Below are 17,632 nucleotides of genomic sequence, written 5' to 3' on the forward strand. Positions count from 1 at the left end.
CTTATGGACAATTCCATATGCACAGTGGAAAAAGTTTGTCCCAGCAAAAATGTAATTTTGGTTAAGATGGAGAAGGTCACGCCATCAATTGGATTCAATTTCATTGATCCTGGTGACTCTATTCATGTTTCTGGATCCAGCTGGAAGGTCTGCCTCCTCTTCCAAATACTGGGATTCTAGGCATGTGCCTCAATGCCTGATTCCAACCCCTTCTTAAAGTCCCCACTTCATTTATTTGTGGTACTAAGGACTGAATTTGGGCCCTTGCACACACTGAACAAGTACTTTGCCACTGAGCTACATCCCGAGCTCTGGTTCTACTCTTTGAGATGGTCTCACTAAGTTGCCCAGGCTGGCCTTGAACTCGCTGAGCAGTCTTGTGTTGAGCCTTCAGTTCTTCTGCTACTTCCCGAGTAGCTGGGATTACAGGTCTGTGTCGCCTGGCTTTAAAGACCCCACTTAGCGATTCTCTTACCTTGGGAGGGACACCTGCAAAGCAGTTTCATCAAAGAACTGTATAAAACATACGTCCTGCTTTTGTGTCATTTTATAATTGGGACCGTTTACTGTGGGGCAATATCATTTGTGTTAATGAAATGTGTTGCTTGCGAAGCCACACAGTTTTTAGTGCATGTTTTATCACTGATAAATCACTGCAGACAGCAACATTCCAAATGAGCATGCATTCCTTATTGCACCCCAGCCAACGGTCTACTATACTGTGTTTTCAGTGCATGTCTGCAGGACACACTAACCAGGAGTCACAAGATGACCATTGCACATCCTCCTCTGACTAATTTGAGAAGGGTGGAAATTGGCATTTGAGGTATACCGGCATTTAAAACACTCACAAAGGAAAGGTCAGTTTATTGTATTAGCTCTTCTACTTGTCACCATCTGTGGGTCCTGTGCACCAATGGAAAGATGGGCTTTGGGACCTTCAAGGTAGGTGCACAGAGCTCTGGGTGATGGCCACACTGTTTTGTTCAGAATCTCGCAGCTCCTCCATCATGCTCTAGGAAACTGTGGGGTGAGGCTTTTCAGTACTTCATGTTCTTGTCTCATGACTGCTGCTTGGGTGCTGGGAAGTTGCAAGTTGGCATGTTGCTTTCTGCCTCTGGCAAGTTAGGCTTAACGTGACCTACCTGGCTTGTACTTTTGCTGACACATTACATTTGTTTTCTCACTGGCCTCCTGGAGATGACTTTGCTGGGTTTCTATGCCCTCTCCTTGCTTCAGGTGGAAGGCAGGGCAGATAACAGATCAAATATGTCCTGAGGAAGCTAACTAGCCATCCTGGCTGCTGTGTGGCTGACGGGAACATTTTTGTATTTTGAACACAAGGTGGACGGAAGGCACTTGACATTCAGTGAGACAGGGTTGAGATGTCTGACCAAAGTTGCTGCGTTTTACTGTCACCTGTTGAAGGTAACTCTAGGTGCGGAGGGCTGTGTGAAGTGATGGACTGGAGGCTTGTCTGCAGGGCAGGAAGGTGCAAAGCAGTTGCTGCCCTTCCAGGAGAGGCTGGCAAGGTAGGTGGGCTTCAGCTGGGACTGCAAGTGAAGGGGTTTGCTGTGCAGATAGGTGGAAAAGTAGAATCGAGGCAGATGCTCATGGCAGACAACTCGTTGGGGTTTGATTAAGGCTGAAAGTGCAGTGTGTGTATTGAGGTGAGGGCAGACATCAGCTCATGACTGGTCTTGTGCAGACAGTACTGCGATCCGTGGTGGGACAAGAGCTGTCACTGAAGGGTTTGCATGGAGAGAATTTCAAGCATGAACCCGAACTTCTGCAAGTTTTTGATCGGCCAGGGGACAAAGGAATCATTTAAGGAGCAGGCACAAGAGCATCCTGGGAAAGGTAGGATGGTCAGAGATGGGCCAGATAGAAATAGCGGAGAGAGGTCTGAGAAGGGAAGGGTTTAAGGAGAAAATAAAGGTATCTGGTGGAGTAGAGCAGATGCATGGAGAACGAAGACTTCTTTTCATTTACTTACTCTGTCGTGTACATGACCTGTTAAGGTAGTTACAGGTAGTAAATGCCTGCACAGAGGGACAGATGGACGGGTCCACTTTCTGACTTAGCTACCCATTTCCCGCCCTGTGGGGAGAGGAGCTCTGAATCTACTCAGCAGAAATCCTAGATCCAACACACTTTCAGGAAAAAATAAATTCCAGCACGAAACACTTAGAGCAAAAAAATCCTGAGAACAATTAGCTGACTCTAGTACCCTTGGGGAGTAGTTCAGCCCCTCGATTGCTCAGCCTGCCTGTTTGTCACTTCATATCCTTTGACCTCGGATCTCCCCATTTCCTGCCTCACCCTGGGCCCAGTAACCACTGTTTATTCCCCACCTCCATATGTGTGACCTTTTTTTCTTCTTAAATTAGAGTCTATGTTTCTCTTGTTTTATTTCACATAATTTCCTTTCATCGCATCCATGTGGTAAATGGCAGAATCTTCTCTTTTTGAGGCTGACTGGTATTCAGTGGTACACACACACACACACATGTATGTTATGACATGCTATAAATTTATCTCATCCTTTGACACCTAAGCTGTTTCTCCTGGGGGTGTGAAAAGAGGCTAACCAGAGTCCTGTCCAGCAGATGCCGACAACAGCACTGGAAGAAGGGCAGCAGCTCTGTGCTGTCTGAGCGACTTCCTTCCTCAGCTTCCTCCTATTCTGGTTTTCTTGTTTTTGTTTTTGCTTTTTGGAGACAGGGTTTCTCTGTGGGGCCTTGGCTGTCCTGGACTCTTTTTGTAGACCAGGCTGGCCTCTAAGTCACAGAGTTCTGCCTGCCTCTGCCTCCCCAAGTACTGTGATTACAGTCGAGTGCCACCATGCCCAGCTGCCTATTCTGTTTAATCAATCAATCAATCAACTATTAATGTGTGTGTACATGTATTAAGGTGCTTTTGTGGAGGTCAGGAAAACTCAAAGGGGATCAGTCCTCAATCCCCAGGGGGTAGTGGGTCCTGGGGATCAAGCCCAAATTCTCAGGCTAGGTGACAGGCACCTTTACTCAAAACTGAGCCATTTCAACCCCTACCCCTGTGTGTGTTAATTACATATTTTATAACATAGACATTAGCGTCTGGCTTCTAAGAGAAGAATTATTCTTCTGAGCATCTATTAAAACGCTTTTAAAATTGTGTGTTTTAATTAGCTTACAAAATAGGAGGTTTCCACATGTTTTCTTCATACTCCTTAGTTTTCGCTGATCCTCTCCCCTTCAGCTTTTTGCTACTCTAGTTGTAAGTGGAAGAGACTCAGGATCTGAAAATGGGGTACAGGGTGACCAGCCATTCTAGTTTGCCCAGGACAGACTATTTCCTGAGATGTAGGAACTTTGGCACTAAAGCTGAAGCCTGTTAGTTAGCCAGGCTGCCTGGTTTGTTTGCTTGCCTGAGGTGTGCAGGGATGGATGTCAGGAGGCAAAAAGTGAGGGAATTTAAGATTCTGGCCAGAGAATTTGGTTTCAGGTCCAGTACAGAGAAAAGTAAATGAAAGCAGGTGGTGGTGGCGCAGTCCTTTTCATTCCAGTACCCAGGAGGAAGAGGCAGGTGGATTTCTGAGGCCAGCCTGGTCTACAGAATGAGTTCCAGGACAGCCAGGGCTACACAAAGAAACCCTGTCTCGGGGGTTTAAAAAAAGAAAAAAAAAAGGAAGTGAGATAATTTCCCAGTACTGTTACATGTAACTCATTCGTTTGTCCCTTGCATTCTGAGTGGCGGCTCTGAGTCAGGTGCTGGTGTCTAAACAGTGTTTGACCACTACACTGCCTCTGCCCAGTCTGGGCCCCAGCTTCTCTTGCAAGATCTTCACCCTAGCGCTTCCTTCTTTAGTCCTCAGCAGTTTTGGAAATGTCAGTATCAAGTGCATTCCCGCTGAAATGCCTGGAGCGAGTGATTCAGTCTCCAGACCTGTCTCCATTTCGGAGCCTTTTTGTTGCTATTTTGAGCAGTTATTGTGATGGCCTCGTGATTTTTTTTGGAAATGAAACTGAGACCAGTTTTAGTTTTTCGGTACTCTGGTTGACAAGGTTAAAGACTGTGTGCACCAGATGAGAAAATATGTAGGTGTGGACAAGAAGGGGGGACCGTGAGTGAGAATTTCCTCAGAAGAAAAGGGAGATTCCTTTAGAATCTAGGAAAAGCCCACACACAGGTTCTGCCCAGCTATAGAAGCTGTACGGTTTGAACAGAGGGCCGGAGCTAAGTGATGGGAAGTTGATCAGCCAAGACTGGGTATTGAAAAGCAGGGAGGAATCTGAGCGTGGCTAGTCCTGTGCCTCCCTCAGGAGTGAGGAGAGAGAGACTGCAGAAGACATATGTGGAGCTCTGGATGGAGTCCTCAGAGGTGGGTGACAGATGCCCATGACCTGAGTCCGTTTATTGAGCTTAAAAGATGGTGGAATGTGACTCCATTGCTCCAGTGCTTCCTTAGCAGGCACAAAGCCTGGGGTCAGTCACCAGCGCTGCTTAAAAGCAGGTACTAGGGAGGCAGAGGCAGGCTGATCTCTGTGAGTTCAAGGCCAGCCGGATCTATACGGTGAGATCAAGCTCAGAGCTACATAGTGAGATCCTGTCTCAGACAAATATCAAAACAAACAAACAAACAAACTAAAACCCCTGGTGTACAGGCATGACCCTGTTATCTCAGTTCAGGAGGATCAATGATATCCTTTGCAAAATAGCATGTTTGAGGCCAGCCTGGGCTACATAGGGCTCTTGTTTCAAAAGAAATAGAGCAAAAAACCTACAGCTACTGCAGTACCTACTCCATCATTGAACAGATCAGTAAAATCTGGCCCATCCTTGGGGTATAACTTTGGGAAGCCTTTAGGTCTTCTTCTAAGGTCCGCCCATCTACATACATAGAGAGGAAGTTCAGAAAGTTTCTCCGTGGTGCGTGCTTCCTATACCTGTTTTTCTTTCCTATAGAACTTGTGCTTGGTAAAGGCTCAGTACAGAATAGACAGAAACAAACATTTTGGTTCCCAAATTTACCAAGTCTCTTTGTGACTTACCAGTGTTTTCTAACTTAATGGCACCATGACCAGAGACTGTGACGTGATCCTCCTTCTCTGAGGTTTTGCATTCTGTGGTACTGCACGCCTGTGACCCCAGTGCTGAGAAGACAGAGACCAGGGGATGCCTGAACTCACTGGCCAGCCAGCCTGGCCTATTCTGAGAATTCCAGGCCACTGAGAAACCATCTGTGCCTCAAAAAATCAAGATGGATGATGCTTGAAGAATACCCGAGCCTCTACACACACACATGCACACATATTCATGTGTGCCTGTACACACACACACATACAGAGCTTATGGCATGTATCTTCAGCTATCTGCTTAACTCTTCAAGTTTCATTGTTTCTCTTTTAAATGATTTATTACTAAATGTGAGGTGTTGTTGCTGTTTTAAAGGGTATCTTTTTGAAATTCACACTTCTCCCGTTTGTTGCTACCTTATAGACTTTTTATTTATTTATTTATTTATTTGTTTATATTTTTATATTTATCATAGATTCCAAAACTTTGATCTCTCACTAACCCAGCATTTGGTTTGTCAGTGTTGCTGTTTCTACATGGGAAATCTTATTGTCCATGTCATCACACATATTTGTTTGATTATGCTCTTTCCTTTGCTGTTTTACTGTCTTGGCTTTGCCCTTCAGTAAACTGTTGAGTATTAACATTCATATTCAGGCTCAAGCTTGAATCTTGAGGGAATTCTTGTAACACGTCAGAAAGCACAGTGCTCTCTTCTTTTCCCCCTCATAATTACCCTTCCACTGATTCTAAATTGCTGCTGCCTGATAACTCTCTTACTTCTAATCTACTCACCAATGTTTTTTTTTGGGGGGGGGAGTGTATGGGTGTTTTGCTTGCATGTATGTGTGCACCATGCGTATTACCTGGTGCCTGTGGAGGCCAGAGGAGTGGGTCAGATCCTTCAGGTCCCCTGGAACTGGAGTTACAGTGGACTATGAGCCACCATGTGCATGCCGGGAATTGAACCCACGTCTTCTGGAAGAGTAGACAGGGCTTTTAACCTCTGAGCCATCTCTCCAGCCCCAAGAGGTAGTATTTTTGTTATACCGAATCTTCCTCCTCATGAATAAAGTATGGCTCTCCATTTATCTGGGTCTTTAGTAATATCTTTTTAATAATTCATGTTTTTTTTTTTTCCATTAAGGGCTTGCATAACTTTTGTTTGGCTCTTTCTACCTGTTTGGTATCTGCGTGATAATATACAGTAAACTTTAAATGATCAGCACTGCACTTTTAAAACTTTTTGGCTCACTATAATTTTTCTTAATTTTCTACAACCGTGTATTTGAGCAGAGGTTTCTCTGCTTCATGCTACATTTCTATGTACACTGTAGCCAGAGTTTTGTTTTGTTCAGATTAATCAGCACTTTTGAGGGGGCCACAGATGGTTTCTTATTGGCGTGGAATTCTCAGAATAGGCCAGGCTGCTGGCCTGTGAGTGCAGGCATCCCTGGTCTCTCTCCCCTTAGCATTGGGTCACAAGTGTGCAGCACCACAGAATGCAAAGCCTCGAAGAGGTGAGGATCAGCGTAGCTCACATCACAGTCTCTGGCTATGGTGCTGTTAAGTTAGAAAACACTAGTAAGTTGCAGAAAGACTTAGTAAGTTTGGAAACTGAAATTTTAGTTTTTTTCAGCCTCAGTACTGTGGTCATGGGGGCGTTGCATAATTTTTGATCCCAGCGAGATGGGAGATTGAGGGATGTTTAACAGCATCCTAGCCTCGGTCTCCCAGATACCAAGCTACCACTAGAGGTTGATGACCAGAAGCAGACATCATCAAATGGCCCTTGGAGAACAAATTTGCCATGCATAAGTGCTGATGTGGCCTACAGACCGCCGGAAGGCCCCTTACCCTTTTAGACTCTTGTAGACCTTTAGATGTAGGATGTGAATTCTGTTTGCCTTGTCTATTCTTATGGTGATTTTAACTTTTAAAAGGTTTATATATTTTTATTTTATGTGTATGAGTGTTTGGCTCTGCATGTTATGTATGTGCACTGTATGCATGCAGTGCCCAAAGAAGCCAGAAGAGGGCACTAGATTCCTTGGAACTGGAGTAAGGGAAGGTGGTAAATTACCTTGTGAGTGCTGGGAGCCAAACCCCAGGCTTCTAGTAGAAAATGGTCTTTACTGTGGAGCCATCCCTGCCACCCAAGGGTTTTAATTTCACTGAAACTAACTGATGCATGAGTTTTTCTCCAGCAGAGGATCTGTTTGCCAGCTGGATATGATAATGCAGATCTATAATCTCAGCACTCCAGAGCCTCAGACAGGAGGATTGCCATGAGTTTGAGGCTAGCCTGAGCAAGGTCCTGCTTCACACACACACACACACACACACATACACACACGAGAAAGAAAAAGAAAGGAAGGAAGGAAGGAGGGAAAGAAAGAAAGAAGAAAGAAAGAAAGAGAGAGAAAGAAATCCTTTGTCTTTGTTAGGAAGGGGATCTTCTGAAGGGCTTTTGCTTCAGAAGGCTTTGTTGACTTTTCTAGTCTTTTGGGGAACTTTTTATGATAATTTCATGGCCTGGGCGTAACAAAGAAAAAAAAACCCCAACAAGAGAGTGACTATTTTGATCCTGCTTAAACCCCTTATTTCTGTGCTTTTTCTCTGTCACATGTCCAGAGCCCACAGCCATAGAGAGTGGCCCATGGTGACACCAGCTTCCAGACACAGAGATTTGCTGCGTTGCGGTGGCCTGGCTCTGCTCGGGGATCCCTATTTTTCCTTCTGATATTTTCTTACCCTACCGGAGGCTCCCCTGAGTAACCGGTATTTGGGTGGGAGCGCAGCGGGAGATAGCTCAGCCGTGCTCTTACGGAGTGTTGGTGGCTGGCGGAAGGTACTGTGGGCCTGACCGTCGTAGGGGAGACCTGACAGAAGCTGCCCTGGGTTAACTCCGGATGAGCCACCCCAGTCAGATGACTGCCTTTGTTTCTACTAGTTTTGTAGTTTTGTCTGGTTCTTTTTCAAGAATGTCTGGAGACTTTGGGTACTGTTTCTCGCTCTTATGTTTCGTGACCTCGTTTTGTTTTCCCCCTTACCTCTTGTTGTACATGTGACTATTTCAGAGGTTAATGTATAATAGCGCTTGCTAAGAATGTCACGGCTTCTAGGGAATGGGAAAGGATGTTGCCTTCTTGTCACAGGCACTGGCAGCGCTGTTCTGTGAATGGCATGCAGGCTCTTGACATCTGAGAGACATGCATCTGGTATGGAGACTTTTTTCTTAAGTCTTCTGAGCACTGCTTTCGCTACATTGAAAGATGATTCTTGTAAGTTTCATTCCTTTAGCTATAAGTAGTTCTATTTAAGTTTGGAGTAAATGGGTGTTTAGATTGACATACCAATCTTAGATAAATACTTAAATATCATTATACAAAATATGTGAAACCATTATCAACTAAGAGTTGGATTATGTTTCTGGTTTGTTTTTGTTTTTGTTTTTTTCCTTTGAGATCAGAGTGGTTTCTTTGTTTTTTGCTCAGGGACAAGGTCTCATGTATAAGGGCTGGCAAGATGGCTCAGTGGATAAAGGTGCTTGTTGCCAAGATTGATGATCTGAATTCAATCCCCGGGACCCATGTAAAAGGAGAGGACTGACTCCTGAGAGTTGGCCTCTGACCTCCAGTTGTATGTGGCATGCCCAGAAACCCATTCCCTGCCTACACACACACAAACAAATAAATGTATCTTAAAGTTAAAACCAAAAGAATAGTCAGTGGTTATCCTTTGTAGCCTAAAGTTTAGAACTGCTCAGTCTGATAGAAGAGGTTGACAGTATACAGTCTTGCCTGGAGCTGGACATCTCAGCAGCTCTCCCCGGAAGCTTGCTCCTGCCAAGCCTTCCAGCTCCGTCCATTGATACCAGTGAGCGTTTTGATGGCCGTTGCTGCTGTGAGCAGTGTAGTGAGGATTGGATCTGGTACATTCCTGGAGCTCAAGGTTGGAGGACCTAATCAGAACCCACAAAGCTATTCATCCGGCCCCACCGGCAGGCATTCATGGTGGGCATTCGTGATGAAGTTGTGAGCAAGGGTGGGGGGGCACAGCAGCATGTACTGATGTGAGCGAGGGGTGTAAGAGTGAGAGAGCAACTGGGGAAGGGGAGCGGGGAGAGGACAGAAACCTCTTGTTCATTTGTTTAGGACGCTTTCGTGGGGCCTAGGAGAGTGGGCGGTAACCTGTGACAAGTTTCTCAAGTCAGCTGCTTACTGGACTTTTTTTCCCCCTTCCATGAGGCCTGTCATCGTAACTTCATCATTAGTCATTAGCACCCAGCAGTGATTTCCCCTCTGGTACTTTACATTCTCACTAAACCATGTGGGATTTTTTGGACATGATTTTTGTCTTCAATTTCATTTCCTTGACTGTCTGGGTTTTCTTCTGTGCCTCTTGGCTTTTGGTGTCAGTCTCTGACTCTGTCTCCTGAGCTTCTCTTTCTGGTGACTTAAAAGGGAGACTCAAATCTTACCACTGAGGGAGAGCAGTAGGAAAGGAACACCCTGTGCTTTGACTCCCAGGCGTTAAGTGTTTTGATAAGAGGACTAAAAGCGTTCTCTCATCACAGAGTGCCTCTATTGCAAGAACTCTGAAGGCAATGAAGAAAGCCTGCAGAGATGGTGTCGGCTTCTCACGGTTCGAGGAACCCTGCTGAGTGGATGGAAGCCGGGTGAGAGCTTGGCTGCCGAGTTGCTGAGCATGGCGCTGGGTCCTGTGTCCGCCGAGGTCATTCACCAGGTGGAAGAGTGTCTTGACGAGGAAGAGAAGGAGATGATGCTCTTCTTATGTAGAGATGTGGCCGAAAACCTGGCTCCACCTAATGTCAGGGACCTCCTAGGGAGCTTGAGTGAGAGAGGCCTGCTGTCTTTCGCTGCCTTGGCTGAACTGCTCTACAGAGTGAGGCGCTTTGACCTGCTCAAGAGGATTCTGAAGACTGACAAAGCGACTGTGGAGGCTCACTTGAGCAGAAACCCTCACCTTGTTTCTGATTATAGGTAACTCACCAGCTCCAGCCCAGGATGCACTGGGGGAGGGGAGATGGGTGGTGTGGATGCTGAGGGCAGTGAGAAGAACCCCATCGCGTCCTCTTGCCTCTGGCCGGGCTACCTGTCATACCACTACCTGGCGTCTCTGGATTCTGTTTGTTTGTTTGTTTGCTTTGCATTGTTCTTTAGTAGCCTGTTATAGCCCAGGCTAGCTTAGAAATTACCGTGTTGCCCAGGCTGGGCCTCCAACTCAGTAATCCTCTTGCCTCAGATGTGGAATCATAGCTTGTTTGAATTAAAAAAAAAAAAAAAAAAAAAAGGCTGTTTAACGGGTAAGCAACTGGGAAAAAGATCGTACTGGAGGTGGACAGAGCAGATGGTGTATGCTTGCCCAAAGAACAGAAGGAAGAAGGAAGAAGGAAGTATAGTGTCATGCTCTCTTGCCAGCCACCAATGGTGCAGGAGCTGTAATGCTTTGAAAATTTCTGGTACTGAGAAAGGAAATACCAAGCCTGAGTAAACTTCCTGCCTTCATAGAACTGTGACCCTTTCTAAATCTTCTCCGCCCTTGCCCTGGCTAGGCAAGGAAGTGCGGTGGGGTGGTTCCTATTGCAGTGTTCCTTCTTGTACTTCTCTTTCTGGCACTGAGGAGCTCAAGACAGACCTTTCTTCCACGAACTACCCTTCTGGTTAAAGCTGGGCCAACTGTCAGAGACCCTTAAGTCCAAAGCCTCCGAGCTGCTCCCCATGCAGGAGTCCCTGGAAGGACTGAGTTTTCTGAGGCAACAAAGTGACCTTGTTTCTTTAAATTGCTTCCTGTTCCTCCAGACTGCTAGCTCACCTGGTTGTGTAATATGTATTTGGAGATGGTGTCTATTATCAAAACTTCTGAAAAGAGCTGAAGGCAGCATGGGCTTTGGAAAGTGTTGAAGCTGGGGTTGGAAGGCCTCTGTTAAACCTGACGTACTGGTCACAGCCCATACAAGCTGAGTCAGTTTCTAGCCTTACAAAGTAAAGAACAATAGAGCTCAACCAGCTACACCTGGTGACAGAGACCCACAACCCCAGCTACTTAGGAGACTGAGGCAGGAAGACTGTGAGTTCAAGGCCAGTCTGAAGAAGACCCTGCTGAAAAGGCAGAGCGGGTGTGGGGATGTTTGCTGGAGCTCAGCGGTAGATGCTTGCTTGGGCTGTGTAAAGTTCTAGGTTGAATCCCAGTACCACAAACCATCACGTCGCTTCACAAGTTCATGCGTCTCTTCGGGTAGTGTACCAAGTGGCACATGGAAGATGCTTGGGGTTATTGTTACTCTTGCTAATTTTTCACCTGTTCATTCAGCCATTGCCTGATGTCAGTGATCTCACACATCTGGGGGATACTGACCGGGTCTCAGACACTAGGTTCAGGTGCAGTGAGTAGGAATGGAACATCAGGCCCTCTGGAAGAGGCTGGCAGTTGGGGTGAAGCGATTGACCCATTCGTCCATGTTTTCAGCAGGCCTCCTATCAGCACAGGCCAGGGGTCCAGCTAAGCTTGGGGCAGGAAAGAACTGAAGACTCACATCCCTAAGAATATGAGAGTCTGCCTGGGAAAACAGCCTTCCACACAGTGCCATAAGGCATCCAAGGAGTCCTGATAAAGTGTCACTCATGGCTGCTCCGGCCAGAACAGAGGCAACCTCGTTCTGGCTTTCTAGACTAAACATTTGTGGTCAGAAGCCCCATGGCGGACACTTCACTCTTTGTAAATTGAAGATACTCGTTTTAGAACCCTGAGACTCAGAGCAGTATCACCCAGAGCTTGTCACACAGAGGACAAGGCTACTCTAAATCTCTTTCCCATGACTCATTTGTTTCATTTCACTATTACTTGTGGAGACCTAGGGGTTTTTTTTCAGGGAAGTCTCTGCTTTCCCAGTTGTTCTCAGAGCTGTTAGTTAAAAGGGGGAAGTACTGTGTCCTAGTGCAAGCCAATGGAGGGCCAGGTGGGGTAGTGCGCGCACCTGGGAGGCAGAGGCAGGTGGGTGAGGCAGGCTGGAAGCCGATCTGTCTGCACAGTGACAGCTACTGTATAGCTAGCCAGAGCTACACAGCAAGAGCCTGTCTCTGAAAACCAAACCAAACGAACGAGTGGAAGAGGATCAGTCTTCTTTTTGAATTTTTCTTATAACCCCCTGGGGAAGTGGCAAAGCCCCCTGTTTGATGGAGTCAGGGCGCAGTCCAGGGGATGGTTACCCTAAGGGAAGCGTGGGCTCTGAGCTTCTGTCTGGGTTTACTAAAGAAACTTTTGTGGTTTGCAGGGTGCTGATGATGGAAATTGGTGAGAGTCTGGATAAATCTGATGTGTCCTCATTAGTCTTCCTTACAAGAGATTACACAGGCCGAGGCAAGGTGGCCAAGGACAAGGTGAGCTGTCCTTTTGGGGTTTTTTGGTGTGTGTGGGGGTCCTGTTTCAAAAAGCCACCGGAAGTAGGGCTTTGCTCCTCGTGGTATGAAAGAGGAGAGTGTTCCCACACATCTGAGGTGGTTTTCCATCACATCAGTAGCAAGAGATCCGGTTTTTAATTCAGAAGAAAATAGGTTACTGCTGTCTCCTGGCCTTGGGTGTTTTCTTTTATGCTTTGATTTGGTCCTGATATCTGCAAAATCCACAGGCCTGGCTTGTGTCAGTTCTCTGATGTGGCCGCTCTCTTCTGCTTGTGTGGAGTAGAGCCCCGAGAGGCCTGCTGGCCCGCTCCTCTTGCTCGCCCTCAGCAGCCCCTGGAGGTGGTTTGGGGGAGTGTGGGAGGTGTCGCTCCTTCTGACTCATCTATCTGGGAAGTGGCAGGCGTGGGGGTTAGAGCTGTTGGGATTGCTGAGGAGTGCTTCCTGACAACCCCACCTGGCTTGCCTAACCTGTGGGTGAGGCAAGGGGAACTACATCCCTGGTGTTGACAGTCTTTCGGGTGGCTCCTCTGCCTCTGGGAGTTTCCTCAGGCATGTCCCCACAGCAAATGCAGAATGAGGAAGAAAATGAAAACAGGGGTCTTGGGGGGCTGGGAGGCCGCTCTCTAATCAACTCCTGTCATTTATATATAATTAATTATGCTTACTGTCTTTGTAAAATAACAGTTAAGTGGCCAGGTGTTAAATGTGAGCAAAATAAAATCCAAAGCAATGCTTGCTTTCAAAATATAGTTCTTTAATGATGCTGGTGGTTTCAGTGAGTAGGAGAGTCCTGTGCCTCCTCGTAGCCACCTTGTCAGTCAGAATGATCTGGAACGCTGAGCGTTGATGAAAGCAGTTGAAGAACTTTCAAACGGCACTATGAGGATTTCTTATATCAATCTTTCCCTTAGCCACATTCTCTTTTCAGCACCCCGCCCCACCCCCACTCTGGGGGTGCATACTGCATTTAGTATGATGCCAGTCTTGGTTTTTATAAGAGTATTATCTCAGGAAGAGCTTATTCTTAGGCCTGATCATTAATGACTCCATGTTGAAGAAAAACAGCCCTTGTGTCTCTCTGTCCCGGGACAGGTTTATGGCCAAAGGATGAGCACCACTCCTCTAAACACACACACACTCACACTCACACACTATCCTGTAGTCCAGGCTGGCCTCACTGTGTAGCAGAAGATGGCCTTGAAACTTCTGGGATGATCTTAAAACTTCTGGTCTTCCTGCCTCTATCTCCTGAGTGCCGGGATTACAGATGTTCACCAGCACATCTGGTTTATGTGGTGCTGGGGATCAACCCGGGCATCGTTCATGCTGGGCAAACAGTCCACCACCTGAGGTGGTGCTTCAGCCTCCCCCGACCCTAGCTCTTTGACTCAAATTCAGGAGGGTTATTTGTTCTGGGCTGGGTGGAGCTGTCTGGATTGGGATCAACAAGGGTCATGGGAAGGTCTCATCTTGTCACCTTTTCCTGCTGTTATGACCAGATGGCCTAGAGTTTCCCCCAGGGACCGTTCAGCTCCACTCACATGTGTTTCTTGTTGATGGCTCTCTTAGAGTTTCTTGGATCTGGTGGTTGAACTGGAGAAACTGAGTCTGATTGCTTCGGATCAGCTGACTCTATTAGAAAAGTGCCTGAAGAACATCCACAGAATGGACCTGAAGACAAAAATCCAGAAGTACACTCAGGCCGGTAAGAGAGTTTCAGCTTCTCTGGGGTCTTCCGTACTTTACTCTGGGCATGGCAGGAATGGCCAGTGAGGCTGCATTGGTTGCATGCATGCTTGAAACAGCCCCCAAGCATCCCAGCCCTCCCCATAGCCTATGTCAAGAGGGTCATGTTCCTCTATAGCCATCAATATCCCAACGTCCCAATTCCATTGGCCAATCTCCTCCCTCTGAAAACTGCCACCAAGCATTTCTTAACATTCTGGGCTCTACAAGGTGTGTGGATCTCTGTTCTTCACAGGCAGAGAGGCCATAAACGTTCAGGACCTTGATTGTAGGTTGAACCCTGTCTGGTGCCGGGAGGGCCCTGATGATGCCCATCCATCTGTGGGTGGTGTCGCTGGGTCTGATCGCCGCCCTACACGTGTGCTGTGTTTCATTCAGAGGCATGGGAAAGGTCTCTTTTGATTTCCTTCTTTAATAAAGGGGCTCAGCCTTCTCCTTTACACCACCTCTCCTTTCCGCCCCAGCCCCAGCCCCAGCCTCAGCCTCAGCTTGGATTCTCTTAGCAGGTCACTGTTACCATCGGGTCATGGCATAAAGATCATGACTGAGGCCCGCTGAGTTACAGGGCAGCCTGCCCTCGTTCTGAATGACAGGAATGGCATTCAGTTTGCCTTTTAATTTTAGAGTATGTTTATAAGCCAGGCACGGTGGCACACTGTAATCCCAGCACTCAGGGAGGCATAAACAGGCAGATCTCTGTGAGTTTGAGGCCAGCCTGGTCTACAGAGTGAATCCAGGACAGACAAGACAACACAGGGAAACCTTGTCTTGAAAAAACCAAGATATTTCTTTTACCACGTGGGTTCCGGGGATTGAACTTAGGTTGCCAGACTTGGTGGCAAGTGCTTTTACCTCTGGAATCAGCCCTCCAGCCCTTTTCCAGTCATTCTTACTGATGGCAGAAGAGTCATCTAGCTGGTGTTTTGAGTTCAGGTGGTGCAGGTTGGTGACAGTTGCCCAGGCCTGAGGCACTGTTGAAAATTCATTTGATAATGTATGACTCTTAGCCCCTTTCTCTGTCTCCCCAGGTCAAGGAACAGAGTCGAATATGAATTCTCTCCAGGCTTCTCTCCCAAACTTGAGTATCAAGGAGTCTTTATATAATTCAAGGGTGAGTCTGGAGCCAGTGTACGGAGTACCAGCATGAATCAGTTTCAGACATGTAATGAACGTTAGACATCTCATTTCATGTGTCGTACTAGCTGAACGAATTATGACAGACATGTACTTGATGATGAATGTGTACAGCTTCCTAGGATTTTAAACCTTAGTAGCGATGTTCAATAATATATTTGGAGAATTTTAAGAGATAGATGACAAGAAAATAATTCATGTATCTATTGCTTAGGTACGGCTACTGTCAACATTTTGGGATGTTTTCAATCTCATTCCTATTCGCATTAGTGAATGTGTCTATTTATACAATTGAATATTTTTTCACTTTTTTGTTTCTTTGAAGGTTGAACTTTTAAAATAAAAACAGATAAGGTGTACATAGAAACAGAAAAAAAATTAAATGTCCCTGAAGAGATTTCAAAGTTAAGTTTTCTTCCTACCCCATAATACTCATGTCCCAGTTCCTTTCTGCTAGGGCAACTATTCTTGACCAGTTTCTTCTAAAACCACGCAGAGGTAGTCTACCCACACAGAGTGTCTTCTTTTGTACAAGTGGTAGCATAGCACACCTACTTTTGTGAGCACAGACTTTTATGAAATTGTTCTATCTGGTTCATGTGAGATTGTCTTTATTTAATTGTTATTTGTATTATTTTGAATGAGTGCCCCTGCCCCCCGCCTCTTATTTTCTTTTGAGGCATGATCTCACTCAGGGTGGCCTGGACTTCATTATGTAGCCCAGATGGACCTTGAACTTGTAATGACCCTCCTTTTGCTTCAGTCTCCTAAGTGCTGACACAGGCATGCCCTGCCAGGAGGGCTCATGGCTTCCATTTTCTACATGTAACAAAATTTACTTATTTTTTTCTTGCTGATGTATAGATTGCCTCCATTCTTTTGTTACCAGAAACGTGTTACAAAATAAATACCCTGGTTCTTGACCTCTTTGTGCATGTTATTTTTAAAAGAAATAAAAATATTTTTCTTATTTTTTATTTATGTGTATGCATTTGTGACTACATAAATTTATATGCATCATGTGTGTTCAGGGCATCAGATCCCCTAGAACTGGAGTTACAGGCAGTTGTGACCCACAATGTGGGTGCTGGGAATTGAACCCAGCTCCTCCAAAAGAGCAGTCAGCACCCTTAACCTCTGAGCCGTCTCTCCAATCTCCCATTTGCCTTTTTACTGAGTGTGTCTTAATAATTTAAAAATTGGCAAACTTTTATTGAGTGATGTAACAAAAGATTCCTTTTTCTAAATTTCTCATGGTCTTTATGGCTGTGTTCCAATGAGCACAAATCATCTTAGGCTTGACCCCTGGCTAATGTTTTATCGGGAGAAGAACAGTGGTAGAATATTAACCTAACCGCAGCTGAAGTTATGTGGACTTTGAGGTGGGCACTTAGACCAGAGCCTTGTGGTTGAATTACAAACACTTCTATAAATGTGTATCATGGAAACATCGCTCCTGTTTTATCAGCAGTTTCTGGGAGAACACTAGTGCTAGGAGCTAGCACTGAGCAATAGGTTTGAAAAGCTGAAAGGCTCGTAAGGACTGTACTGCCCCACCTACTCCCTCAGCGAAAGAAGGCACAGTGCCTGTCCACGCCCACCTCCTGCAGGCCAGGCCTGGGCTGTGCTCTTTCCGTGTCCTGTTACATCTGTAAACTGTGGTCGTGTCTTCCTTATGTCCAGCTTTCATTTATCCTTCTAGCCGCAGACACTAAGTTACAGTACAGTCCTTCCGGGTTTCCTGAGCTCTTTCACCCACTGCCTGTTTATTGCCCACAATATCGCTCTTGGTTAAACTCCGTCCGTCTGTAGCTTCACTACTGTGTTTCTGTTGTGCAAGCACGGCTAAGCATCTTCGCCATCCCCGTAGCCAGAATCCCTCTGCTGTACCTGGCACGTGACCTAATCTCTCATTTAGTGAGCAAGCACTGGTAACTCTCTCACGAGATTTAGGAACTACGCATATAACTGGGTTAAATTTTGACTCATATAAGGCTACATGAGTGCTTCAGAAATTACAATGGAATTACCCGATACAAAAATCTGAGGCGTGGCGAAATCAAACAAGTCATCTGACTGCACTGGGATGCTTTGAGAGTCTAGTTGTGATTTTGATGCCTTTTCGTTAGCATGGAAAAGTGAACGTGCGTCTGTTTGGGGCGGGGTGACAGTTACCCGGCTCTAAGTCACGATTGTTCCTGGGTCGAGAGGAGCCCTCGCTTGCCTGTCTTCTTTCAGTTTACACGCCGACGCACCCGCAGAATGCAGTG

General features: G+C 46.2%; 1 protein-coding gene across 4 annotated transcripts in view; it reads left to right on the forward strand.

Annotated features, from left to right (window-relative positions):
* Cflar (CASP8 and FADD like apoptosis regulator) overlaps positions 1–17,632 on the forward strand; it is a 64,912-nt gene that overhangs the window by 9,534 nt on the left and 37,746 nt on the right. For all 4 annotated transcript variants that reach the window (XR_002476963.2, XM_021652178.2, XM_060368405.1 and 1 more), the window contains exons 3-6: positions 9,638–10,064; positions 12,356–12,461; positions 14,052–14,187; positions 15,257–15,339. Coding sequence is in view for 3 of the 4 variants with exons in the window: in XM_021652178.2 (XP_021507853.1) it covers positions 9,769–10,064; positions 12,356–12,461; positions 14,052–14,187; positions 15,257–15,339 (621 nt within the window). In the remaining variant the exon portion in view is untranslated. The remainder of the gene's footprint in view (positions 1–9,637; positions 10,065–12,355; positions 12,462–14,051; positions 14,188–15,256; positions 15,340–17,632) is intronic.

This window comes from Meriones unguiculatus, chromosome 15, assembly GCF_030254825.1.
Source record: "Meriones unguiculatus strain TT.TT164.6M chromosome 15, Bangor_MerUng_6.1, whole genome shotgun sequence".
Classification (NCBI taxonomy): Eukaryota; Metazoa; Chordata; class Mammalia; order Rodentia; family Muridae; genus Meriones; species Meriones unguiculatus.